Below are 25,922 nucleotides of genomic sequence, written 5' to 3'. Positions count from 1 at the left end.
GGAAGGCCGGGCCAGAGCCAGAGCGACTGCTGGCACCGTGCTGCTACAGGACACTGTCCTGCCATGCCCAGGAAGGTGGCTGGTGGCTGTTTTGCCTGCTGGTACCAGCAGCAGGATTGGCCTAGCTTGGCCCCTCCAAGGTTATCCCCTGCGAACGCGCCAGCTGCTCTGCACAAGGGCCTTGCGGCCTGCAAAGACGCCGATGCGAGGGGGCAGACGAGGGGCAATGGGCAGACAGCCCCGTGGGCAGAGACAGAGACCCACTGCAGTGCGATGCTCTCCGTGCAAGCTCATCATTGGGATTTCAAAGCGCCTCTCAGAAGAGGGTGCTGCAGGGGAAACTGAGGCACAGTGAGTATAGAAAGCTCCACAAAGATGGGAGACCTCATCGCGTGCTCCCTGCACTAGGCTCTCATTACCACAGGGCTCTGCCAGACCTCCTGGGGGGTGACACCTGCTGATCTCACCTCTTCCACGGGTGAAAACCTGACTTGCACATTGCATCGTTGTCCTGGAGTGAGGGCTCCAGCTGAGGGTAGTGCCTCGAAAACACGGGGCTTGGTCTTCAGCTTCTGAAGCAGCTTCTGGCGCACACTCCCTGGCACTTGTTTCTTCACCTGAGCACACAAAAAAACATCGTGCGAGGTCCGGGACGACAGATTCTCATTTCTGCAGTGCTCTGAAACAGTGTCACAGTGCTGAGAGCACTCACATTCAAAGCAGCCACGGCCACCCCTGTCCTGAAATTGGAGGGAAAACGTGTAGGCGGGACAGGCACATGGGGAGGCACTGTCCTCAGAAAAGAAGAAATGCATGAAGATGGCAGAGAAGCGAAGCATCAGCTCATGAACAGGTCTGGGTGAAGCCAGCCTTAGTCCGTACCCTGAGAAGCACCCTCAAACGAGCTGTAGCCCAAGCGCTCAAGCGGCCACAGTGGCAGAAAATGCAAAAGAGGCAAGGAAAACCCAACCAAAAAGTAAAACATTACACATTGTCTGTGCTTTACCTTCTTGACAGACTCATTGATGGTGATGAACCATTTACAGGGAACCTGGAGCTGATTGTGGAGCTGGATGGTTTCTTCCTGGCATTGCCCACACTGGACAGCAGAGAAATCCAGTCTGTCCCTGGAGAGGCAGAGGGACGGCACAGCCACACTGGCATGGAGGCGGATGTGAAGTGTGGGGCCTCCCGCTACCTAGTGAAGGACACAGCATCCAGCTGAGAGCCCAGGTGACATCTGCTGCTGTCCCCGACCTGCCGCCTGCCCCAAAAAGGGGTGAGGGCATAGAGGGGGAGAGGAAGCAGATGGTACCTTGATGGGCAGAAGCACATCCACCTCTTCCAGCAGCAGGTTGGCACTTTGTGGGTCAAAACACACTTCAAAAGTATCGGTCTCACAACAGGACAGGCGCTTCACACGGTCCAGCTCCACACTGAAACCTCGAATTGACAGAAATAAAGCAACTGAGATACTGAATTGACATGAATGTGTCACAAGCAAGTTAAGGCCATATGGGTGTTCTGGCTGGCAACTCTGTGCAGGACCCCTTTGCATCTGTGGAGGAGCCTGCCGCTGCACAAGGAGAAAGGGTTTGCACGGCCAGAATCCAAGACCCATATGGTAAAATGGGAACACATCAGTTGAGGAGCTCCAGCAATTCCCTCATCAGGCATCCCAGGAAAGGATGCAGACTTCTCCAAACAAGAATTTCCAACTAAAATTCCCCCATGCCATGATGACCCTCAGGAAACAACTTACAGGAGGCACCTGATTACCCTTCAGATACGGCAAGTCACCATTTGATGCTACTGCAACCGTACCTCAAGGCTTGACTTCACAGGCCATTTTCTTAATAAAGACTGAACAGCAGCACCATTACTTTATGAACTTTAAACAAAGCACTTCCAAAACACTAAAGGTCCATCCGTTTGCAACACAACCCCACAGAGTGCACAGAGAAACTCAGATGATGCTCATGGTAGCCAAGTGCAGAAGATACTAAGAGGTGACCAAGGTGGTCCCTCCATATAGCCCCTGCAATGAAGCGTTAGGCAGTCACAGGCAGGCCAGGTCTTCCGGCACTGCTGGCCAGAGAACTCAGGCTCTAAAGCACCAAGCAGAGGGTCCCAAGCAGGAAAAGGCTAGATAAACAAGCACTCAACCTCCTGTGTTCAATGGCTTAAGCTAATCTGTCAGAGACAGCTCCTTTAAGCCTACGTGAAGTCTCCCCAGTGGTGGTTACCTGTGCCATGTAGGACCCCTCCATCAGCACAGAAGGACACAGGGAAATTCCCAGTGTTGGTGATCTTCACAATGTGTGTGTGGATGCTACCGAGAATGACGTAGCCAAAGTCCAGGACATACTCGGGCAGCTCAGCTCTGAAAGGAGGAATAAGGACAACCCTTAAACTACAGCCTGACAACACTTCCAAGCAAATGGAAGATGCAAATATAGTGGGTTTTTCTGTATTCAGTGCTGTAAAAAAAAAAAAATCAACTCAAGTTCATGAAACCCAAAGACTGACCATCTGGTAATAAGTCACAGGGAGCATAGGTCCTAGGTTTTATCAGCTACCCATGGGACCTTAAAACAAAACGAGTTTAAAATGGATACTGGTTGTGGCTCCTCTGCTATAAAAAGCCATCCTAGTTTAAGTCCACTGGACCTCCATTGGTCTCAAATAAACTGCTAAACCTGGTGTGCAGGCCAAGCCTGAAAGTGCTTCAGGACCTTGCAATAAGATTGAACTGCACAGGAAATCTTCACCGCCCCTCAAACAGATCTGTCCCCAAAGCAGCACTGGTAAATGCAGTCATCATCACCTACAAGATCTGTGAGAAAATCCTTTTCCAGAGCAATCCTGCTCAGGAAGTACATAAATATCTGTTTTGCAGAGCATCTTCTTCCTGAACTGGAAGCCTACGACACCTGTGCCCTCACCATGAAGGAGCAAAGGGAAGGGCCAGGTAACTTAGGTAAGCACCACGGGCCCATCAACATTCAAACCACCCATTTTAGGGCTTGACAAGTGTTTTGTCAACCTGTGTGATCCCCTGCTCTTTTGCCTTTGTGCGGTGTGTTAGTTGAAACAAAGACACCAGCTTTGAGTTGCGTCTTTCAGAGCTGGTCAGAAGGGATGGCATCTGTCTGGAACGGCTTGATGGTCTGTACTGGGCCCTCTCCGCTCCAAGAGCAGGACTCAGTATCTGTGGGGAGCTGAGCATCACCAGAGCTTAGGGTGCACTCTGGAAGCAAGGCCACTCAGCTGCTCACAGGGAGCATGTTTAAGTTACCAGGATCAGACCCTTTCTGAAGTTCGCAGCTATTCCCAGTTCCGCAGATGAAAGATCTCAGGAGCAGGGTTGCACTACCGGGTGTTACCCTCAGGGGACCTGGAAATAGGGTACTGGAGTCCCTACTAACTCAAGAAGCCTCCGACGAGCACACTGGTCAAAGGCAGCATCCTCCGGGGCACTGGAGGCCTGAGCTTTCTGCTGCTCCAGAGCGTGTTCTTCTAGCAGCATCTGCTCCATCTGCATCTGCAGCCGAGTGTCCAACTAAGGAAAGGAAACACAGTGGCTGGTTAGCAAAGGTCTTTCCCAAGACACAGGCTGGTCTCTCAGAGAGGATCCCAACCTGCTCTTGTTGAGAGCGGTGATGGGGTCCTTCTGTCTCACTGCTCAGGGTCTGTGACACCTCCTGCTCTCTTAGTCAGGACCTTACCCCAAAGGAAAAGAACTCCACATCTTTGCCTGCCTAGTGACTTTTAAAAGCTGATCTGGCCAGACAGACAAGTCAGGAACCTTTCAGAACTACAAATTATTTGCCTGTCCCCAGCCAGTGCCAAAACAGCTCAAACAGAAGCTCTCTTGAAAAGAGAAGCCGGTGCCTCTTGGAGATGAACGTTGACAAAATCCCAGGGCGCAGTCAGGCTGCTGCTCTTAAGCTCTGTAGGGCTTGGGTTGTGAGCAACAAATACCCCAGTGATGAACTGCATTTCCATCACAAAGTACCATAAATTCAATCACTTCAGCACGGCCTTCAGCACCTCTCCCTGGGGTAATCAGGAAACTGGTGCAGTTATGAGAGGACAACTATCAGAGCTGGGCAGCCCCTGAGGCTGAACTGATGCATGATCACATGCCCTGCGTGGGCAGGGAGGTCCCCAGTGCCAACGGGGCCCCAGGAAGCCTGCTGTGGGGTGCAGCGGGACCAAATGACACAGGGGGAGGGTGGCATGTGCCAAACGGAACAACAGCCATTCTCACCACAGTGACTGAGCTGTCTGTGGGTGCCTCTGCAGCCACTGCCTCCTCCAGAACAACTGCTTTGTCTCTCTGGTTGTCTTTTTCCATCTTCTCTTTTGCTTTCCTGAAGACCTCCTCATATTTTTTGTTTCCTGAAGGAAGAAAACATCCACAAATAGAAGCACGGGCACAGCGTCATTCCCATTTCAGCTAGGAAGACCCACTCTCCCAAGGTTGGCCTCTTCCAGAAACACACTCCTCAACGAAGTGGATGCTGCTGCTCCGCTCTGAATCCTGATGTTCATTCCCACTCAGTCTTCCTTCCCACATAGAACCAAGTCATGCCCTGCAATTTGATGCAAGTCCGACCCTGCCAAAACCCCTGCCAGCCTCTATTACAGCTTTCCCAAGCATTTCTGTCTAGCCATCGTCTTTCCAGGACTCCAACAGATATGCTGGGAAGTTCTTCTGGTTAGTACCTGGAGCGAAGCCCACACAGCCTCATATGCTACAGACTCAAGAAGGAAACAGAAGGCTGAGTGTTAGTCTGGCAGTACCAAAATCTCCAGGCTTGGCAGAGGATAGATGTGAGCTGCCCTGTGGATGCAAGACATGGAGGGTGAGGGCAGGAGGAGCGGGAATGGGGAGAGGAACAGAGAACCTTCCTAGGGAGCAGACAGGCAGTGGTCACCTTTGATGTTCGTGGGAAGGTCCAAGGAGACCCTGGGAAAGCTCCCCTCTCCTTTCAGGGAGATGTCTTCTGGTTCCAGGTGACCTACTTGGATCTGGAAAATCCTGTGGAAGACTTCAGGCACTCCAGGCAGGTAGTAGACTTTCAGCACTTGCTCCTTGCCAGGTCCAAGGTAACCCTACAGCGCGTAGGAGAAGAGGGAGGGAACGCACCAAAGAGGGTTTGGTAGAGGGATGGCTCAGACGATAGACACACTAAGAAGAGAAGGCAGGTTCTCATACCTAAGGAAGTATCAGACAACATGACATTCTAGCTTTCTTGCATTCAGAAGCAGAAGTCACCTGCACCAGGGTGCAACACATCCTTCAGAGGACATGAAGGGATGCATTCCCCCAGCCAGACCTACGGACAGTCCCTTGCTCAGCACAAGCACCGCTCTTCTGCCAATGGTGCCCACTCTCTGCTAGCAAGAGTTGGATGGAAAAAGTAGAAGCTTTTTTACCAACCGCTATGGAAGTTGAGTGAAGTGCCCATACTCTCAGCAGGACTGGCAGTTCCTGTCCTGACACGGCAGTGGCTCCCAGGCTGCTGTCGAGGAGCCTAACTCCTTATTAACGACCCCAACCAAACACCTCCTGCCTGTGCAGCTACACTGAGGGTGCACTATCTAGGCTCGCAGAGACTGCAAACACACGTCCCTGGAAATGCAGGAGCAGACAAGAGGGACAACATCTAGGAAAGAAGGTGGTGCTGGCAAGGACATCTCCTCTCCAGGCTTCCGGAAGGGCTGCCTGAGCCCCAGCTTGGCTCACGCTAGTCAGGTCAAGAGCCAATACAAGCAGACAGCAACACTGCTCTGGGTGACAGGACACAGCTGCAGCTGTCCTCAGCTCACCCTCTGCACACAGAGCTGGACCCTCAGCACCTGCTCCCCTTTTGTTGTTTTTTTTTGGTTTCTGGGTTTTTTTTTTTAAATAATTTTAGGGTTTTTTTTTCCTTTTGATTTTCTTCCTTTTTTTTTTTCCCGCTCTAACCCATTTGGGGCAGCCTGACACAGGCCCAGGGTTAATCCCTTGTGCTACCTCTGTACTCACCATGCTGGGCAGGACCAACGGCACACCGGGCTGCGGGCAGTCTGCAGTGCCCGTGCTGGGGCTTAACACCGTGTAAGTGAATCCCACCTTCCCGCTGTTCCACAGGGTGACTTCTGCTTCGGCAACTTCATTAAATGGCTGGAGAGAGCACAGAGGAGTGGGAAGTTACAGACACAGGTTTGATGCTGGGATTCTCCTTCAGCTTTCATTAGTATGAGAACAAATGAACACAACACAGGAGAAAAACAGGGTCTGAGGGATAGAGGCACTTGGCTCTCTCGGGTTAACTTGGGAAACCCACAGCCACCAGGTGCCTCTTCGCACTGCACAGGAAGAGATATTTGTGGCAGCATGCAGAGGGACAATACCAACCCCAAAAAGATCAGGAATGAAGGAACCCAAGAGGATACAAGTCCTCTGCACTTTAAGGTGTCACCTCGCAGCTTGCTGGAACAAAGGAGGCAGCGTCAAGGCACAGCAGAAGAAAAGGCACTTTCAAGTATTTGCAGAGCTTGCAGTGACAGCAAAAGGAGAGACAGTGGAACGCACACAGGCCCAGCAGCCAGAAGCATCTGTGGGTTTTTTAACTGAAATGAAGTAAAGTATGGATTAGTCTGGGATGTTCTCTCCAGCTACAGCAACTGCTAAGACCAAGTTAACTTTCCTCCCTGTATTATTTTGTTGATCAATCAAAATAATTGAAAAAGAGCATCTCCTTAGACTGCAGGCTTTAGAAGCAGATCAGTGAATGGATGTATTGGGGACGTGCTCCTCTGGCGATGACCACTGAGATCCTGCCTACCCCAGGTGGCAGCGTTAGCTTGCAGGGGAGGAATTCCCAACTTTGAGGTGGGTAGAGATGGCCATTAAAAACCAGCCTGGATGCAGAACGTACCACTCAAAGGTTGTACTTCTAAGGCACACAGTCAATAAAGTAGCTGGAGAGAGCCCTAGATCTAGGTGGGCAGCAACCCACCAGTGATCGTTTTGAGAACCTCTGCCAAGACAAGTGCACGGTACCTGCAGCCCGTAGTCAATTTCCGTGGTGTCTAGGAGGTAGGTGGTAAGCGAAGCCTCCCCACTTAGTACAACCTCGTAGGTTGGACCTCCCTCCACCCTACACAGTGCCACAACGTGGGCGATGATGTTTGCATGGCCAAAGAAAGTGAATGTGACCCGCTGGCTCTTCCCTGGCTGCAACACACCGTACAGCGGCAGAATGTTGAAAACCTGGAGGTAAGGGAGGAGAGATTGAGATGTCAAGCATCAAAATCGATGCAGAAGTGCAGCCGTGGCTTAAAGCAAAGGGTAGATGTGGCTGGAGGGGGCCCTTTCTCAATCACAGGCAAAACCATCCTCATCTCATCCATTATACTTTCCACTGGAGGAACCACGGGAAAAATCTTCTCCTGTACTCACTACTTAATGCATTAATTAACACACTACATTAAAGTAATTTGTAAGGTCTTCTGTCAACAATAAATTCTCTCTGCTGCAGAACTTGTCTTCAAAAGTACCCTTTGCTGCCTTTAGAGAAACACGAGGCTTGGAGGCGAGAGCCCTTGGAGTCAGGGGTCAGATTCCAACTTAACTCATCTGACTCCTGATGAAGCTGCAGGCTGCGCTCTCTCAAGAACCTACAGCAAAACCTACTGCAGAAATTTCATATCAACCACTTGACGAATATCAAGACGAGTAATGCCCTTAACAGCTGGTGCCCAGGTAACATCCTTGGTCAGCCCTATGACTTATCCCACATCCCCTTCCATGACCAGGTGCTTTAGCAGTGCTGAGGGACACTTGGGAGGGGTGCAAAGTCGCTGTCTAAGCGGCACCAAGAGCCACTAGTGGGAGCAGGTGCTACATAACTGCTGGGCACACCGGAAACACAGAAGCACAACCATTTCCCACTTACCTCCTCCACTCCCAAGGTGTGGGCCTTAGCCTCTGTGAACTGCATCCCTCTCTGGATCCTCATCAAGCTCTGAGTCTCTGCAGCACCTTCGAGCTCCACAGCAGTGGATAGTAGTGCCTGGAAAACAAGGACTATGTCCTGTAGGAAGCAACTGGCTGGTCTGGGTAAGACCACTCTGCTGCAGACTCCATCACCTCATCAAAGCAGGAGCAGCCAAAATGGGACCTGGGTGCAAATCAAGCAGGAGTAGGTCCAAGACCACCCCTCGATGAGACAGTGGCTCCATCTGCACTTCCCATGTGCAAAACTGCTCAAGCAAATACAGTGCACCCAGCAATGACTCCTGGCGGAGAACTTCAGGGCATTTTGCACTCTTGTGCCAGCCTGGCATCACTCACTCCTGCCCAAGGAACATGCTGGGAACCTGATGCCTGGACAAGTTAGGTTCTCCTTGCCAAAAGCTGGAACACAGCTGCAAAGGAAATGTATTAAACCCAGGAAAACAAGGACTTAAAATGTGCTTGGCACAAGTACCCTATTTCAGATGGTGCTTAGGTTTCATCTCGTGCACTCATCAGTGCAAGAGAGCTGAGTATCTCTGCCGGGGCAGTACGAAGGCAGCTGTTTCTTTGTCTTGCAACAGCTGAGAGCACATTTAACCTCAGAGATGCCATCTTTCAAAAGGAAACTCATTCCAGCAACAAACCCCTATTTATAAAGAAGGGCTTTATGATGGCTCTTGAAGTTGAAGAATACCGGCTTCTTCAATAATGTGAGGAAGCGCTTTGTGCTGTGCCCTCGACTCCTGAAGAACCTGCAAGAACATTAATGGGACACCTTCACTCCTAATCAGAGGCTACCATCTCCCCAGGAGAAAAGATAAAGCACTCGGGACGGGAGAGTATTCATCCCCACATTTTCAAACCCAGCAAAGTCTTTGCCAAGCACATATTCCTGAAGATGCTAACCACACCTTTCCTAGGCCTACAGTCTCCCACCTGCCCAGGAAGGTTATATGGGTATCACCTTGACTCAGTGACACAAGCTGAAGATGAAACTGCAACGCAGATGTATCCTTTGAAGCAATTTTAGATCCTACTTAGCCACAACCACTTGTATTTCCCTGGTTTATTTGTGCATACGTGACAACAAAGCAGGAAATAAAGATGATTTCATGCTTCTATTAAAAAAACATTCAGCCACGCTATTCTTTACAGCTACAGGGTGTCAATTTTCCTGATTCAGAAAATATGTGCAGAGTTCTAACATTAAAACTGCTGATATTTAGATGTGAGCAGGTGCAACCCTTATTCTTGAACTCACTTCCAATGCTGGCACCTTCAGAACCTCTCGTGCTCTCTTATACCCTTTTTTTATTGCCCCAGAAGCAGCCTCTGTCCCACACAATGCAGAACAAAGTGCCAGCTCCCACCGGTACCAAGGTCAAGCTCCAAAGCAGCAAGGTTTTCCAGGAAGGTCAGCAGATCAAAGGCGACTTTGTCAGCAAAGCCTTCTTTTATGAGTCTGTTCTCTTGCCGTCACTACAGTACGGGGTCTTGAGGGAAAGCAGAAGAGTAGAAATGGGTGGTTCTAGCTGGAGTTGAGAAGGTTATACATGGAGATCTGTACTTGGCACAGCTCAATACAGAAAGGACACTGGAAGCCTTAACATCACAATGCAGATAAAAACCTCATTTGATGTCATAAAAAGGAAAGCAAAAATATCTCAAACCCAAACTAAACTATCGTACTTCTCCCCTGCAGAAGCCCTGTGTCCAGCTGCTGGCCTTACAGCCAAGCCTGCTCTCAGGGCACAGGGCAGGAGGGCAGCAAGAAGGGAGGCTGGTATGGGCATGGCTTCTCGGTGGCAAGCTGGTGGTAGGTGTAGGAGAATATCTACCTTTGCTTTCAGGGACTCATCTGCACCTGATGGCTCCCCCACACTCCCATTCCTGGAGCTGCTCTCTGCAGACGCCGAGTGGTCCGACCAGACTTTCTTCTCCTTTGGTGGTTGGGGTTTGATGAAAAATTTAGGCGCTGGAGAGCTGAACCTGGAAGAAAAATGTAACTTTGATTATAGACCTGCAGTGAGAGAAAGAGAAGCCTGCACGAGCAGCTCCTCAGAAGGATGCAGCCCCTGGGTGGGCACTGGTGGTGTGAGCTCAGTAGTGGGTCTGACCCAGGAGCTCCAAAACCAGGATGGAGATGGTCAGCGCTTGAGGCTGCCACCCAGGGATGCTGCTGCTATAGCAGCGGTGCTGGCAACTGGTTGCAAGGAGAAATGGAAGAGGACAGAGTCGAGCACCTTGTGGAGAGTTAAGAAGCACAGCAGTAAAGGAAAAGAGACACAAACTACGCAAAAAGGTAAGACTGAGATGCAAGGGACGGATCTGGACAGCAATGAGCCAATACAGACCCACCTGTGCCCTCCTGAAAGCATCCACCTCTGCAGACCATGCCTTCCCCATCCAGAGGGCCAAAGCCAGAAATATTGCAGCTGTGCTAGATACTCACCCTGAATATTTCCCCTGACAATTACCCACCGCTGCAGGTCAGTACAAGCAAGTGGTGATGCTGGTGCTTTCTCCAAGTGCAAACAGGAGCCATGACGGAGCCCACAGCCTGCTGTGACCTGACTGGACAGAGCCCAGCATGGAACACCCTCGCGCACGCAAGGCCACCAGCAACACAGAAAGATGCATTTAGCAACTCCAGTCAGTGATTCACAATTAGAGTTTCTGGGAAACTTGCAGCTGAATGCCACCTTTCCCTGGAGGCAAGGGAGGTGCTTGCACTGTAGGGGTACCAACAGGAGCACCTCAAGGCCCTCCAGCTACACACCACTCATGCACCAGTCACGCACAGGTCTGGCTGTCATCACAGTGACCATTCCAAAACTGTGAGCTGCAATCCATCATAGCGAGGAAATGAAACCATCGCTCTTAGAGCCGCTTGTGATAAATACTGTGGATTAATAACAAGTCCTGAGGAGAAGTAACCCCCTGAGATGGAAAATCCATAATCATTTACTGAATTAACTTTAGTTTTATAGAATGGTTTGAGGCAACTTCACAGGATGGCAGTGCCTAGACAGCAACAATATTTTTCACTCTAAAGCAGAAGCCCTCTGGGACCCAGTGCTGGGAGATGTGATTAGCAAGCCCTGCTGCCACGAATCAGAAAGTACAGCGAGGGACTTTTTCCAGTGGGAGAAAATCAAAACAAATAACAAGTGTAACATGAAAAAGAGAGTGAGGAACCTCAACAGTCAACAGAAAGCTGCCCCCTGCACAAGGAATCCTGTTGGCACTGAAGGAAAGGGAGTTATCTTAAAAAACAAGAAAGAAGCAGAAGACAACAAGATGCTTGAGCTGAAGGAGCTGAAAGCATTACCCACCTTGGGTTTGTCTCACCCAACCTGACCATCCCTCAGGTAAGATAAAATGCATTCAAGATTTAACAGTGGGGATTCAATGGGAGCACAGGTGGAATGACACCCAGGACAGAGGACTCCTTCCTGCTAAAGCCAGGACAACCTTGTGCCCCCCACCGTCCCCAAACTCTGAGATATTAGGAAAAGATATCTCAGCCTGTCTCCTGGTTTCTGAGCCTGCTAGGGACACAGCTTCCCACTGCTTCCCACACCCGCCTCCCAAAATAGAGGAGCGAGAATTCACACAGCTTCTGTGAACTACACGTGAAGATTCACGTGGCATGACGTGACCCTGCTGGCTCAGGCTGAGAGAGCCACCAACATCAGGATCATCACCCCAAAACTGCAACAGGAATGCCCAAACTCCCCAAAGCCCCTACCAGCATCAAGGGACTTGTGCTGAAGCCACCACCCCTTTGCATTAAATGTAAGGGTTTTAACAGTGCTGGGACTGCTTCCCTGGAGCACGGTCCCGGGTGCATTACACAGAGAAACAGAAGCCTCTCAGCTGTAGGAAGACACATTCTTCATTTATCTTCTCCTTAGCGTAAAGGCTGCAGGAGACCAAAGCTGGATCTCAACAAGTTTGTGAAAGGGATGAACAGGACACAACCTGAAATCGCAGGGACCAGGCTGGGTGGGCTTGGCAGGCCAGCTTCACCCTACAGGAAGCCAAAGACCAGCTCAAGCCTAAGTTGAGGCATCCTGAGGGATGAGGACCAGCACGTACCCGGGCTCTGACCAGGCACCGCTGTGCTCTGGATGCCTTGTTGCAAAGAGTTTGCAACCCCTGGCCAAGCAACCTCTGGAGCACAGCAGCTTGCAGCTGCACTGCGGGAAAACCAAACCACAAGGACAAGCTCACGGCACAGCTACCAGTCCCTCTGCCTGCCACCCAGCATCGCTGTCCCCCTAAAGTGCCAAAAGCAGAGCAAGGAAAAGGAGGGAGATGAAATGATGGAGTGTGTCCCTGTGTCCCCCCTAGAAGGAAATATCCCTACTCATCTCAACCACTTCTGCTGAACCCCAGAAGGTGTCTCCACTGGCCTGCTCTGCTGCTGCCTGCCCAGCTCATCCCAGGCAGGCAGGATGCCACAGCCCAGCGAGCCCTCCCAGCAGGACTGCAGAGGGTCACTGCGGGGAAAGCAGCGACGACAATAAATTCAGAACAAACAAATCAAAAGAATTCTTCTTAGAGTCACATCCCAAAATAAATCAGACACTGAAGCTCCACTCCATTAAGTACGCCCATCCTGTCTAGAAAGAGCAGGGCTTTTCACACAGGTTCAAGGCTGTGCGCAGCTTTTGCCCTGTGTAAAAGACTGTTTTAACATCGCTGCTGAACTCGCACAGTACAACGTAAATGCCCCCCACTTTATCAAGGGCAAGACAGACATACACCCAGGAACAGGCTCATGCACCAATGGCCCCACTGAGCTCCTGAGGACAGGGTGAAGGATAAGCAGAGGGAATTGGCCTGGTCCAGGTGACACCAGGGACAGCTGATGACAAGTGTGGGGTGATAGAGGCAAGTGGGTGAGGAAAAGAAGACAGATACAGTCTTCTGAAAAGGAAGCAAGTTCACAGTTGGAAAGGTTTCCTGTGGAGGAGAAAGATGACTCTCCCAAGGGCGGAGCAGCTGAAAAGGCAGCATTGAATTAGGCCCTCCTAAAAACACATGGCATGCCAGCTGGCCCGAAAGGACCCTCGGGGTGCCCGAGCTCCCGCCAAGATTCCTGCCTCCTTCTGCTACATGAAGCAGACAGTGGGGAATAAACCAATCCTTGCACATTCCCACATCACTATCTCTGGAGTAGGCATCTCGGTGGTCTGTTGGCAGAGCCTCATTAAATCTGTGCTGTAGAGATCTAAAGGTTTTCCCTCTTTGCCTCTGGCTGTCTTCCTCTCTGAGCTGGGTGATGGAGACTTATGATGATATGTCTGCATCCCAAAGTCCTCATCTGGGATGTTTAAACACAAGAGTCCATTATCTGGTAACCCAATTGCTACTCATTCTCTGAGTTAGCAAAACCAATCCACTCACTTCTGCGAGCGGCACAGCAATCTGTCAGCGTTCGAGGAGCACCTGGACCATGACATTAATCATGATTTAGTTTTAGGCAGTCCTGCAAGGAGCTAGGAGTTGGATCTGATTATCCTTATAGGTCCCTTCCAACCAGAGGCATTCTATGCATCCATCCTCCTGTGCAGCTCCAAGGGCAGTAGTAGTCGCAGCTCTTAAACCCATGCTTGAAGTGTTGCACCAAATGGATGGGAGGTGGTTTGTTTGGTTTTTCACAGGTCATTTAACAGTCTATTGCAGCGCAAGGCACCTCCTCACCTAGGGCACACGGAGCTGGCGGCAGAGTTCCTCTCCCAGCAGAGCTGGTATCTCAAGGCAGGCAGGGCTCTTGCATGAGGTGCCTCGTTAGCATCACTAGCAAAGAAACAACTGGGAGACTAAAATATTGGCTTTGGCCACTTGGCTTCTAGAGGAACAGCAGGCATTGCTTCTGCTCCACTCCGGGACTACCTCCTGCATCCTCTGTGATACACCAGGTGAACAGAGCATTGGCACCTGCTGGGCAGATCTCAGCCCTTCTGAAAAAGGCATGATACGATGTCTTGGGAAGCTATCCCCCCTGGCTAGTAAACTCCTGATCTGCCTCAGACCCGAAACTCACACAAGTAGGGAAAGAGAGTAGCTGTAGAGAACGATGAGCATCAGCTTCACCCTTGTGAGATTCCAGCCTCACACAGAACAAAATCCTCATTCTTTGGAAAGGTTTTTGCTGTGACTCCCTGTCTCAGCAGCAGCCAGCTCAGGGCTGACTACAGGAGCAGCAGAAGCACCGGACTCTCCATCACCTCTGGACTAGGAAGAACCTTGGACTAGAATCAGCACAAAAATCCCCAGAGCAGATTTATACCCAGAAACACATGACAATGCGACACATGGATTCAAATCTAACATGAGCCCCTACTCCTAAGAATTTCAAGATTTCTCAGCTACCCGGCAAAGACAGGGATGCACCAACAAAGAGCACAGCGATACTAGAAATGACACTCTTGGGCAGAGTGATGCCAGTGGGTTCAAAAGGATTGTCTCTTAAGGAAATCTGCTTGATGTACAGCTCGCAGGAAGCAGAAGAGTGAGGTGAGAAACATCTGAGGAAATTAAGAGAAACAAGGTCTGGAAAGTTATGTCACTTTACTCATCATTGCCACATGCAGTGCCAGCAGGTCAGCAAACAAACAGGAGTAAATAGCCTATCCTGCCACCCCGATTCCATCTGACAGCTGCTCTGCCAGAGAGATGAAGTGCAAGCGACAGCAGCAGCTCCTGAATCAAGGCTCTCACTCTGCCTCAACCAGGCTACAATAGCAAGCTGCTCCCACAAACCAGAACAAACAGAATCTAAAAAAAAAATTGAAAAAAAAAACCAGCTTTTTGTTTCATAAACATGAAAGCTTTGCAGAGACAGGCCTCGAGCAGCAGCCCAGAGGGGATAAAGCACGAGCCACCCAGGCAGCACAGTCATAATGGCATTTATGGGGAGAAGGATGCGGTTTGCTCTGCAAATGTACCAAGTCTCCTACTGTGTACCTTGGGTAATGAAGATGTTCAGAACGCAAAGACCAGCCGGCTGCTCCCCAGGTCTGCTGGCTGAACATCACTGGCAGGGCAAGAAGTCATCTCCTTCCCGCCAGTGTCTGCTGGCCTGAAGGCAAAAAAACCTGAAGGCAACGCCCATACAATCCAAGAGCACAGGACAAAGCCAGGGAGACAGTCAGCTGCCTGGCAGCACCTCACCTGGGACTTGCAGTACTTTTCACCCAAGCTTTCTCCTCCACTTCTCCTGCCTGCAGTCTACTCCTCCAAGACATAGAGGCTGAGAGAGTTGATCTTGTTTAGTCTAAAGAAGAGAAGGCTCTGGGGAGACCTTATAGCAGTTTTCCAATACTTAAAAGGATACTACAGAAAAGCTGGGGAAGGACTCTTCTATCAGGTAGTGCAATAGGATGAGAGGGTACAGTTTTAAGCTGAAGAACAGGAGATTTGAGTTCGATGTTAGGAAGAAACTCTTCACAGTGAGAGTGGTGAGCCACTGGCCCAGGTTTCCCAGAGAAGTCATGGATGCCCCATCCTTGGAGGTGTTCAAGACCAGGTTGGATGGGGCTTTGAGCAACTTGATCCAGTGGGAGGTGTCCCTGCCCATGGCAGAAGGGTTGGAACTGGATGACCTTTAAGGTCCCTTACAAATCAAACTACTCTATGATTCTATGAAGCATCACTATATCACACGTACCCATGGGATTTAGGCAAGAAAAATAGCATCCACAGAGCTACCAAAATTCACAATGTACTGTCCCAAAGAGCCGATAACACTTCAGGGTAAGATGGGGGTATGATCTGCTATCACTCAGCTAGAGATTTCCCAGCATCAGGAACACAGCAGATGTATATATTTCTGATGTATATTCTTGCTGCCCACATTGCTATCTCTCCCCTCCAGTGGCTGACAGAGCACTGCTGTCAAATTTCTTCCTTCCACTGTTTTTCACTGTCTGCATTTTCCATTTCTTCCTTGTTATAAAAACAACGCAAAAATCCCATCAAATATAACAGAATTGGGATCTGGCTCACAGGGTCCCTGTCATGCAGCCTGCCAGGGGACTCAGAAGGAGAGGAAAAGAGATTATTAAAAGAGGAAGGGCAGAGGAAAAGAGATTATTAATGCTATAGGAAGACCCGCTTGAGAAGAGAAAGGCTCCTAGTTTGTTAGAAACTAATTGGCAGAGAAAATCCTGGATGGAAAGAGTCATTTTCTACATGTTTAGCTCAACAAACCCTTTCCCCAGGGAATCCACTGGCAATTCGTTATGCTTGATTTGTAGCCAAGAAGTTCCCACTCTCCAGAGACATCAGATCAGTGCAGAGAGGGGTTTTGATCCATGGGTTCTGTCCCAGAGAGGGAACACGTCTCACATGAAGGGGACGAAGAGGCGATGCAGGGACAGCAATGCTCAAAGCAAACGACTATGAATAGATCTTTAATATCAGATGAAAACTCTAGAGAACAGCTAAGTTTGGGGATGAGCTTTTGTCAGCCTTTGTCATAGGTCTCTAAGAAAATCCTTGTATAACCTTTGGATTTCACATCTTCCTTTTGATGGGAATCCCAAACAAAGCTGAGGAGCTGTATTCTCCCCTTGGAAAGGAGAACAAACCAGTCCTTAAGGAAGGAACCTTTAAAGTGCTCTTGAAGTATTCTTACTGCCGGGGATCCACTCCCACACCACAGAAAACAGTTTGGTGCAAAGGCTTAATTCACCTTTGAGCTACCAAAGGTCCAAGGGGCGAGGACAGACTATTTTCAGTCTGTCTTTAACCACACAGGTCTAGAAGAGGAGTAACCGTGAGAGACTTATGGCTCAGTTCTGTCAAGAAAGGGGTGCAGACTGGTCTGAGTTGGGTACACCCAACCACACAGCAAGAGTTGGACCGTGTCACTTACGTGATTGCTCTGCAAAAAATAGAAGCAATAACTAAAGAGTAAGGAGGAAAAAATGGATTGAACAATTATAAGAAAAAGACCCCGAAACTAAGTACAGAGTCTTATCCAGGCAAAGAAACAACATTTTTCTCTCCTGGCCAAAATAAATGTGTGTGTCCAATTGGGAGTCTCTGATGACAAGCTCCAGCAAGGCTAGATGCATGGATGGTTAAATTCTATTGATCTTACCTTCATGAGACCTGATGTTTGATTCCCTCAGTGTCAGACTGAGTTAGTTCGATCTGATAATTTAGAATACCAAGAGTGCTTAATGTGGACCAGAAATAATATCTGACATGCTGCCCTTCTGCCAGGTTCTGAATGAGCAATTTGAGGTGTTAATAGCTTGGAGACCATCTTCATTTCCAGTCCTGCCACAGAGGATCACATGGCCTCTGCTGAGGGGCCCAGAGAGAGTATGTTACTATTTAATTAACATGCAAAGCAGAAAAAGGAGCTATTGTAACATTCATAGAGCTAACGAGCCAGCAAAGGAGCTACACCAAACCGTTTGGAGCGGAGGCTGCTGAACTGCCAGGTGCTTGGGACCCTCAACCGCTACTGAGGCAGCAAAGCCGGGTGACTCAGCATCTGCTGAAGAATGAGCACCTGCAGGCTCAGGTCCAGAAAAGCTGATTTAAGTGAAGACAAAGCCATTAAAACCGGAAAAACTGATTCAGCATTCCCATTTCCAAAAATCTAAACTGGTTCTGAAAAAATAAGAGTAAACAGGCAACTGGCCAACACACGGGCCCAGAGGAACTGAATTCCACACAGGCTTCACTCTAATGTGCTTATTCTCTGATATTACAAAATATATACATTGTTCCACCATTGAAACTAAATTTTCCCTTTAACTTGTGGTTTAAACCCTAATCTAATTTACCAGGGGATGACAGAGACCTCCAAACAGAGCTTACAGCCCTGCTTCCATTTCCCTGACCACCTCTCTTTCCCTGTTTTTGTATATTTTCTTCTGCATTTGAGAGTCTGTTCTGAAGTAACATCCAGCAAAAATGGCCCACACGAAAGACTTTTTATTCAGTACGACCCAGCTGTGAATGGGCTACCCCAGTGACTAAATCTTCTCCCCCAAGCCCTCCTCATAGTCATCGGTAATTTCCCATTCCCCCCATAGGTTGCCTCGTCTGAGACAGGTCCCAGTTCTCTAAACAAAAATGTTTATTGACCATCTCTATTATTTGTAACAGCAGCACTTCAAGGCAGGATGGTTAACCTTGCTCAGTTTCCTAGGGCATTATGGAAAAATCATTTGCTACTGTAATTAAAACTGCCCAGACCAGACTTTGGTACCATGTAGAGAGGCCACAGAGGGAGGCACTGCTAGAATTGTGTTCATAGACGTGCTCCAGCATGATTGCAAGATTGCACTTGGGCTTGGAAACCACAGAGCAGTGCTGGGTGGCTCTGTTCCCCAGGGACATTCAGACAATAACATCTACACTTGCACCCGAAGCCGCAGCAGAACCTGCTGTTTTGCTGTAGAACACTAACATCTAGTTTATGAATGTGGCATGCAGTTTCACAGATGAAAACTCACTTCACCAAGCTGGTGCTTGCCTAAAGTCACGAAGTTCTGAGAAAGCAGCTTTCCACACTTGCTTTCCTTTCCAGAGGAAGCACTACTGAGGCTACAGCAAAATAGTAGCAAGAGAGTAGGACAGCAGCACATCACTCTGGTGGCAGTACCTGTGTAGGCTCTTAGTCTGAGGTGAACACAAACAGGCTTGGCAGGGAAGGAAAAGAGGTCACATTATATACATCTGCTTGTCCAAGTGTCTAAGTACAGCTTTACAGCTCCAGAGGTAAAGCAGGATTCTAGATTATGGGCTACGCAAAAAAGGGATTGGTACTAGCGTACAGCTGAGCTTGGCTGGAGAACATCACCTCCTTCCCAGCATCAAATTGGTGATTACCCATCCCCTGACCATCTGCCGTGATTACAGCTGGTAGGTGTCCTTTCCACAAAGGGAAGTTGAAAGCCATTCGTCAGATCCCAGGCAAACAGCCTTGACCTTTGCAAAGTACAAACAGGACACCAGGAAGAAGAGCTTCAAGGAGAGGGAAAAAGAGCACATACCTCATCTGGCTTGCCCGGCTGTCTTTCAGGAGCAACCAGTGGTACCGCACAAGCAGTGGACTGCAGTTGGTCATCTCAATGTAACGCACATCTTCAGTGTCATTCAAGATGCAGCCAAAGTCCAGGTCCGTGGTCTGGATATGGAGATTTGGAAAGTAGACCTCTCCCCGAATGCTGACCTGCTCCTCATGAGGGTGCTCAAGAAACCGTATCTTCAGAGTCTTGTCTACTACTCGTATATTCAAATCCTCCTCATAAGCAGCATTAAATCTGACGTAGAGAAGAAGTTCTTCCCCCACCTCCAGCTTCACAGGCTGCAAGGAGATGAAGAATATTAACGACCAGTGTGATCAAGTCCCAAGGTCTGATGGCATAAAATGTATATATGTTCAAAGTGGGACGCCCATGTCAGCTTCTCAGTTCATCCTTCGTTTTCCTCACAGTGCGTGCCTGGCTGCAAGCACCACAACACCCTTGTCTGAGACCATCTCTGGCTCACATCTCTGTGCTCCGCATCAATACAAGTGGGAAACAAATCTTGCTCTACTGAATTCTGCACTCACAAAAGCTGTATGCTAAATACACTATCAAATAAGCACTCTGGCAAGCCACTCTTCGCCCTGACTCTAGAGGAACTCCTTTATCTTTACACTCAACACAAGGGCAATGGCACTGCATCCTTGTCCTTGCGGGGGCCAGTCGCCAGCACGGGACAGAAGTGGTGGCTGTGCCTACAGCAACATGTGTTTAGTAGAGTCCGTGTGAACACCTTCCAATGAGAGAGGTGCCAGGCTCCTCAGACCTCATGAAGGCAGAGCTGCCCTCAAAGAAAGCAAGCAGCTCTTGTGGTTAGCTGAGGATGGCTGTTGAGAGTGCTGGGATGGTCTCCAACAGACACCTTTACTACATGGCTTGCTCAGACCCAATCGTGTGCTCCCTTCTCTTCATGCCTTAGAGCCAAGAAGTATTTCCTCAATTCAGATGATATTTTGTCTCCTTCAGCAGCTCGTTTCAAATTTGATTTAGTTCAGGCCAGTCTACTGCTGACCCTTAAAAGAATAAACTTCTTTTCTCCCAACAGAAAGGCACCACCATACTCATCCCCTGTTCAAAACCCACCAGCAAGAAGCTCCTCGGCTGCTCACCTGAACATCAGTCCAGAGGGGCTGCTGGTCCACATCACAGATTAAGAAGGGTTGTTCTAAGGCCAGCACAATGCTTAGGGGCAGGGAGGAGGCATTTTTTAAAGAAAGAGGCTTGTACTGAAGAGTCAGGGCATCACTGGGTTGCTACAGAAACGGAAGATGAAAGAAAACAACCTGAAATGGCCACGACCATCCTTCCCCTTCTGACGCATTTCAAATTTTGCAACCCCAAAAATGCATCCATCTTCACTTTGTGTTTTCATTAGTTTGTACCCTTCTAGAAGGTTTTTCTCTTAAGTGTATCAGATGCTTTTCATATTTAGAAACTACAGCATCCCCTGGGGGAACAAGGAAACAGTCTCACACAGAGCTGAGGGAATAGGACACTGAGAGGAGGCAACTACTTGAGCAATGTCAAAACCAGAAAGCAAACCCAGATCATCCGCATCCAGTTTCGTATCCTCCCTTGGGCAGAATGGCACAAGATGTTTTTCACTCCCATACAGAAATTTCTTACCACTTTATTGGTTCTAGTAGCCTCATAAAAAGCAGTGAGGCTAGTCAGAGAAGAAAAGCAAGCAGCATTTAGCCCATAGTGGAGAGCCTGCAGTAGCCTAAGGTTAGCTTTGAACTTTTACACACACATACAGTCAGCTAGGAACCTTGACAGCTCGACTGCAACATGACCCCTACAGCCCCTGCTACGCTGAACAAGGTGTCTAGTCTCAAAGCTAAGCTCAGCCTAAGCCATTTCTTCCTGTTTATGCACTACTCTGGGCTTCCTGCGTGGTTTATATAAACCAGAGAGTGCTTGGGAAACTAGTTCTGCATGTATTGATATCAAACAGCTGCAGTGTTGTAGCACTAGATAAATCGGAGCACACAGCACCAAGCAGACCTCAGGCAGACATCAGGGATAGCTGAAAAGCTTTTAATTAAACCTGAACTCCCTGCTCACAGGATTTTGTGCTTCTCTGGATGTCTGAGAACAGGAGGAGACACCTGAAAACACAAACTAAATAATGAAATATCTGCACTTTTTCAGACAGCTCGCAGGAGAGGGAAAGATGATGCAGGAGGCCGGTTCCAGAGACTGAAGGGCCTCTGCTTTGCATTGGTGTTATCACTGCAGCTGAAGAACACCTGCAGGTCCTTTGAAGAAGGTGAGGCTCGGGGAAATGTAAAGAGCTAGCATCCATATTGACAGCAGAGAAGGCAAAGAGAGAGAAGAGATTACAAGTTTTCCTTATCAGTCTGAGGAGTTGACCGGAATCAAGAGCTGACAGTTTTTTCAGCTTCCCTACAGGAGCAATGTTCAGACTTCACAGTGCCTTGGAGCATCCTGGAATATTCCTTTATATTGAGTCCAGAAACTGGTGTCTCTCTAGAAGTGGCCGTGATCCCCCTTGGCAGAGCAGCTGTAATCTCAATTTTCCTTAGGTGAAGTTAAAAACAATCGTATCTCTGAAAACGTCCTCACTTACTGTACAAAGCACCTCAGGAGGGGCAAGGAGGGGGTTTAGCATCGCTCAGCTGCAGTGATCTGTTCTCACAGCTGCAGTCCCAGCACACAAGGTGGTTGTGCGAAGCCCACACTGTTCTTGTGGGTCCCACACATCTCCACCCCATGCCCTTGGCTCAGCGGTTCAATTCTATCGCCATATCAGGAAAGGCAGAAGAAATCCGGTGAGACTGTTCCCAACCCCAGAGGGGTGAAACAACGACCTCAGTGTTAACGACAAAAGCTTTGTCCCACTCAAATTGATTGCCAAAGCCCCATGGAATTCCAGAAGCTGTTTAACTTCTCCCTCTGAACGCAGGCACACACTCCCCCACAGGATTTCAGTCATCAGCCATGCTATTAAAGACCAGGATGTAATCCAGAGACTTACCTTCTCTACCCGGAAAATGATTTCTCTGGAGGACACTTGCAGAATGGGAGCAACAAACTCACACGTGACATCCACTTGCATTATCTGTGCCTTCTCTGCCTTGCCCCCCACGACGGCGTGACACAGCAGCCGCTCCTTCACCACCTGTGTGCGAGAGTCACGTATCACCCAGTGGGTGCTAGCGGGGCATCCAGAAAGCACACGGCACTGGCCAGCTGCCTGGATGTGGGCATAAAGGATTTTGATAGCTTGGATAAAAATCATGCCATGGGATCCTGGCCATCAACCTTCAGCAGGTATTACTGCCATAAAGTTACAGTCACCAGTCTCCTCAAAAGCCTCCTTTCTTTTTAGGCTGCATCCTATCTATTCTGCACTCCAACGCCCATACCGCTACACCCTAACATCCACCAAAACGGTGAGTGTGCACAAAAAGCACTGTGCTGTCTACAGCTAAAATAATTACTGGCCTAAATGATTAATGTTTCAATACACTCCATTGCTAACATAATGCTTACAGAAAGCTGTAGGAATGGATAAAGAAAAATTAAATATAACTATTAAGGGACAAAGTTGATTGAAGGGCCAATGCCTGCAAACCCTCCCTTGAAAGCTTAGTGGAAAGGATACAGGGGAAATCCCTAAATAGCTAGCCTGCCTTCCGATAAAGGAGGGATTGCTCATGCCTAGGATGTACTGTGCCCTCCAACAGCTGGTTTTAAAAGAAATCTGCTCACAGATTCCACTTCACATGAAAACCCTCTACTTAAGCTTGATGTTTTTATTCAAGACTTTTTCCTTACTTCTCATGGTTTCACTTCCTCAGATTCTTCCCTTCCTTTCTCACTCTTCCTTCTGGTACCACACCACAACCCATCTTCTCCTCAAAGCCTACAGCCTTAAAATCACTTGTGTTGCATATGCAATGCAGAGTTGGACTTCTGACCAGCCTGAAGAGTATTAAGTTTTCCACACCCAAGGAAGGTGCAAAGCCCACTCCCAGAGTCTTGGTTTTGACCGCAGAAGCCAGGTAGCCACAGCTACGCTCACCGATGCCCTTCTGGCTTTCCAGGCAAAACACCCTCACCAGTGTCCTCAACATTTTATTTCCTTTCTGGTACCTTTTTCTCCTCTTCAGCAAAACCCTGGGGCTCAGAACCGCAGCAGACTACGTGAGTCATCAAATCTGGCTCAAGCTACCACTAAGGCAACCCTTCAAACCACCTTTCAAAACACTACTATTGGCAGGAGCTTAACGTAGATTTATTTCACGTTTGCTTAAACAACCGTGCCCAGTGGTCCCACAGCCAGGGAATGCACACCAGAGTTAGCCGGCAACTTCTCCACAGAGGTGGATTTCCTCTTGCAAGAAGGATCCAGAGAGAACATCCAATGACCCTGCTGAATTCTCCCCCTCCGAGCTGCCATCCAAGGGTGCTGCAAGATCTGGCTGCCCTTGGGACACTGGGCTGACTGAGAGACTGGGATGAGCTGTTACGGAAATACTGATAAAAGTCAAGCTGTCAATTATAATGATCTCTGGGAACAGTTTCCCACATGGAGAACGTCACTCTGATCATTAGAGCTGACACACTGTGCTCATTTTTCTCCTCCAGGACTCGGTGCTAGACAAGCCCTCTCTCCGTGTTTGTCTACAGAAGAAAAACAATGCTACTCCCAGACAGTCCCTCCCTTCACAAGCATTTTGTTTCACTCGCTGCTTTCCCCAGATATATTACCTTGCTATTTTTAATCCACTTTCTGCTTCTGGTCTAAGCGTAACTTATTATCTCTGCCCTCCCTTTCTGCCTCAGCACACGACACCTCGTAACCTGTTGTCTGCCCCTAAAGCAGCAATGCTTCCTTCAACTTGTATTTTGGTATCAGCGAGTTGGGTTTGTGGTAGCTATAGAAACACAAAAATGCCTTAGCAACTGATGGTGGCCAGCGAGGAAAGCAACTTGTGCTGCCGTGGTAACTTGTGGCATAAAAACAGGTTATTGAAAGCATTTGCTTATCTTCTCAGGCAAACGTCAAGGAGCTGCAGAAAAAGTCACAGTAGAGATGATCTGATGAGGAAGACTCGGCCCTTGTGGGGGCCTTACCTGTGGAGTACTGGAGAAGCCTTCCAGCACCATCTCCATACTCTTGCCCGGCATCAGCTCCATCCTCAGCGGTCGAAGCTTAAACACAGGGCAGGCAGATTTGGGGCTCTGGGAGGAATCTTTGCCCTTAGGATTACTGAGGGCAGGGAGACGATGACCCTGATGAAGTGTGAAAACATCTTCTGTCGTCCAATAGAGCAAATGGGTGCGTCGTCCTTTGTTCATCACTCTGAAGCAGTAATAGAAGGGAACCAAGCTAGAAGAGAAGCAGAGATTGAAAATGTCATGGGAGCTGCTATTTCTCAATGGTCACCCAGCTTCAGCACTCCAACGGCGTTATCTGACTGCACACTCAACAGTAAAGCCATCTCCAAAAAGGCTGGTCTAGCTCAAAGCCTCAGCAAGAGCCAGACCTTGGTTGCCCCTAGGCTTATCACCATCCAGCAGCTGTTCAGTTTGTGAATAGCAAGGAAAAGCTGAGTGAAGAACATCTCAGTCCCTGCAGACAAGGCATCACCAGCCTTTGGTGCCAAGTACTCAAGGGATTTTCTGAGGTGCTTCCTGCAGGTGTCTCTGCATCAGGCACCATGCTGGGCTGTCCTGGCTGCAAACCGACGGAGGAACAAGCTCACTGCCGCTTTGCTTTCCCTTTGGGTGCTGCTGCCTCAGCTGCTTTCTGCTGAAGATGCTATTTGAGAGCTGCAGAGTATACAGGCTAATCTGGTGATCTGGACACGCCTTGCCTTGCTGGTGGAGCCCCTGCTCTGGCACCCATGTTATCCTCCTCGTCCCTTCAGGAGCAGCCAGCCCTCATTGCCACAACAGATCACCCTTTGCCTGACTGCTGCAGCTGGTTTGTGGGTTGGGAAAACAGATGCACTGCGAGAACTCGGGATCAACAGAAGTTTCCACTAAAGGAACATAGCAGCAAAACCAGGTTTAGCTGCTGAGGCAATGAAGCGACAACAAGAGATGAACAACTAGTGACAGACATGAAACAAAACAAATATTCAATAAAATTTAATTCCTTCATATCAAGAGACACTAACTGCTGGCTAGTGTGGAATCATTGTTTTAACCTCTATAAATCCAACCATGATCAGTAAATGAATTGTTCTTGGAACAGTTACTGCCTTTTTGAAAGGTACAGACTATGCAGCTTACAAATGCATGTCTGCAGTAAGCACCTAAATACGAACAGAGAAGGGACAATGTAGAACAAACTGGTCTTTGAAACAGACTGTTAAAAATGACGGATGCAAGTTTAGTATGGAATGGTTTACGCTGTGGACAGCAACAGATGAAAGCTTGGAGAAGCTCTGGGTAGATGCAGGTTTAGGTGGAGCAGTTACCTGGGTCTGAGATGTTACCTGGGTACCATCTCAGCTCACTCAGTGGCAGCTCTGAAGCCAACAGCAACGGCAACAACTCCAAACTAAGCCTGCAGGCAAAGACGTGTAGAGGATGATGACATGAATCACATTGATGCTGTGCCCTCTGTTTTGCAGCCAATTTGCAGCTGCACAGAGTACAGGACACACTGGACAAGCACCAACCTCCCTGCTTAAGTGGATGGCTGGTGGGTGCATATTAAAGCGCCCAAAATCTATCCTAAAAGTTTAAGGTAGGAATAACCTGCCTTTTCTATCAAGGAAATCTACAACTCAGAGCGTCCTGGACCCTCTTTGCATCCAGGGAAAGGAACAGCCACCTTGTGAATAGCATTACTCTTGTCC

At 48.9% G+C, this 25,922-nt stretch overlaps 1 protein-coding gene across 1 annotated transcript in view; it reads right to left on the bottom strand.

Annotated features, from left to right (window-relative positions):
• The window catches only part of LOC104068383 (HYDIN axonemal central pair apparatus protein), a 125,484-nt gene that overhangs the window by 38,097 nt on the left and 61,465 nt on the right, over positions 1–25,922 (bottom strand). The window contains 15 exon segments of the mRNA XM_054079080.1: positions 468–617; positions 1,007–1,198; positions 1,316–1,443; positions 2,247–2,383; positions 3,429–3,562; positions 4,274–4,404; positions 4,944–5,121; positions 6,038–6,175; positions 7,058–7,267; positions 7,953–8,069; positions 9,826–10,003; positions 19,045–19,358; positions 20,190–20,333; positions 22,082–22,225; positions 24,187–24,442. Of these exon segments, the coding sequence (XP_053935055.1) occupies positions 468–617; positions 1,007–1,198; positions 1,316–1,443; positions 2,247–2,383; positions 3,429–3,562; positions 4,274–4,404; positions 4,944–5,121; positions 6,038–6,175; positions 7,058–7,267; positions 7,953–8,069; positions 9,826–10,003; positions 19,045–19,358; positions 20,190–20,333; positions 22,082–22,225; positions 24,187–24,442 (2,551 nt within the window).

This window comes from Cuculus canorus, chromosome 13, assembly GCF_017976375.1.
Source record: "Cuculus canorus isolate bCucCan1 chromosome 13, bCucCan1.pri, whole genome shotgun sequence".
In the NCBI taxonomy this organism is placed as follows: Eukaryota; Metazoa; Chordata; class Aves; order Cuculiformes; family Cuculidae; genus Cuculus; species Cuculus canorus.
The sequence above is the reverse complement of the archived record's forward strand: the minus strand, read 5'-3'. Positions and strand labels throughout refer to the sequence as shown.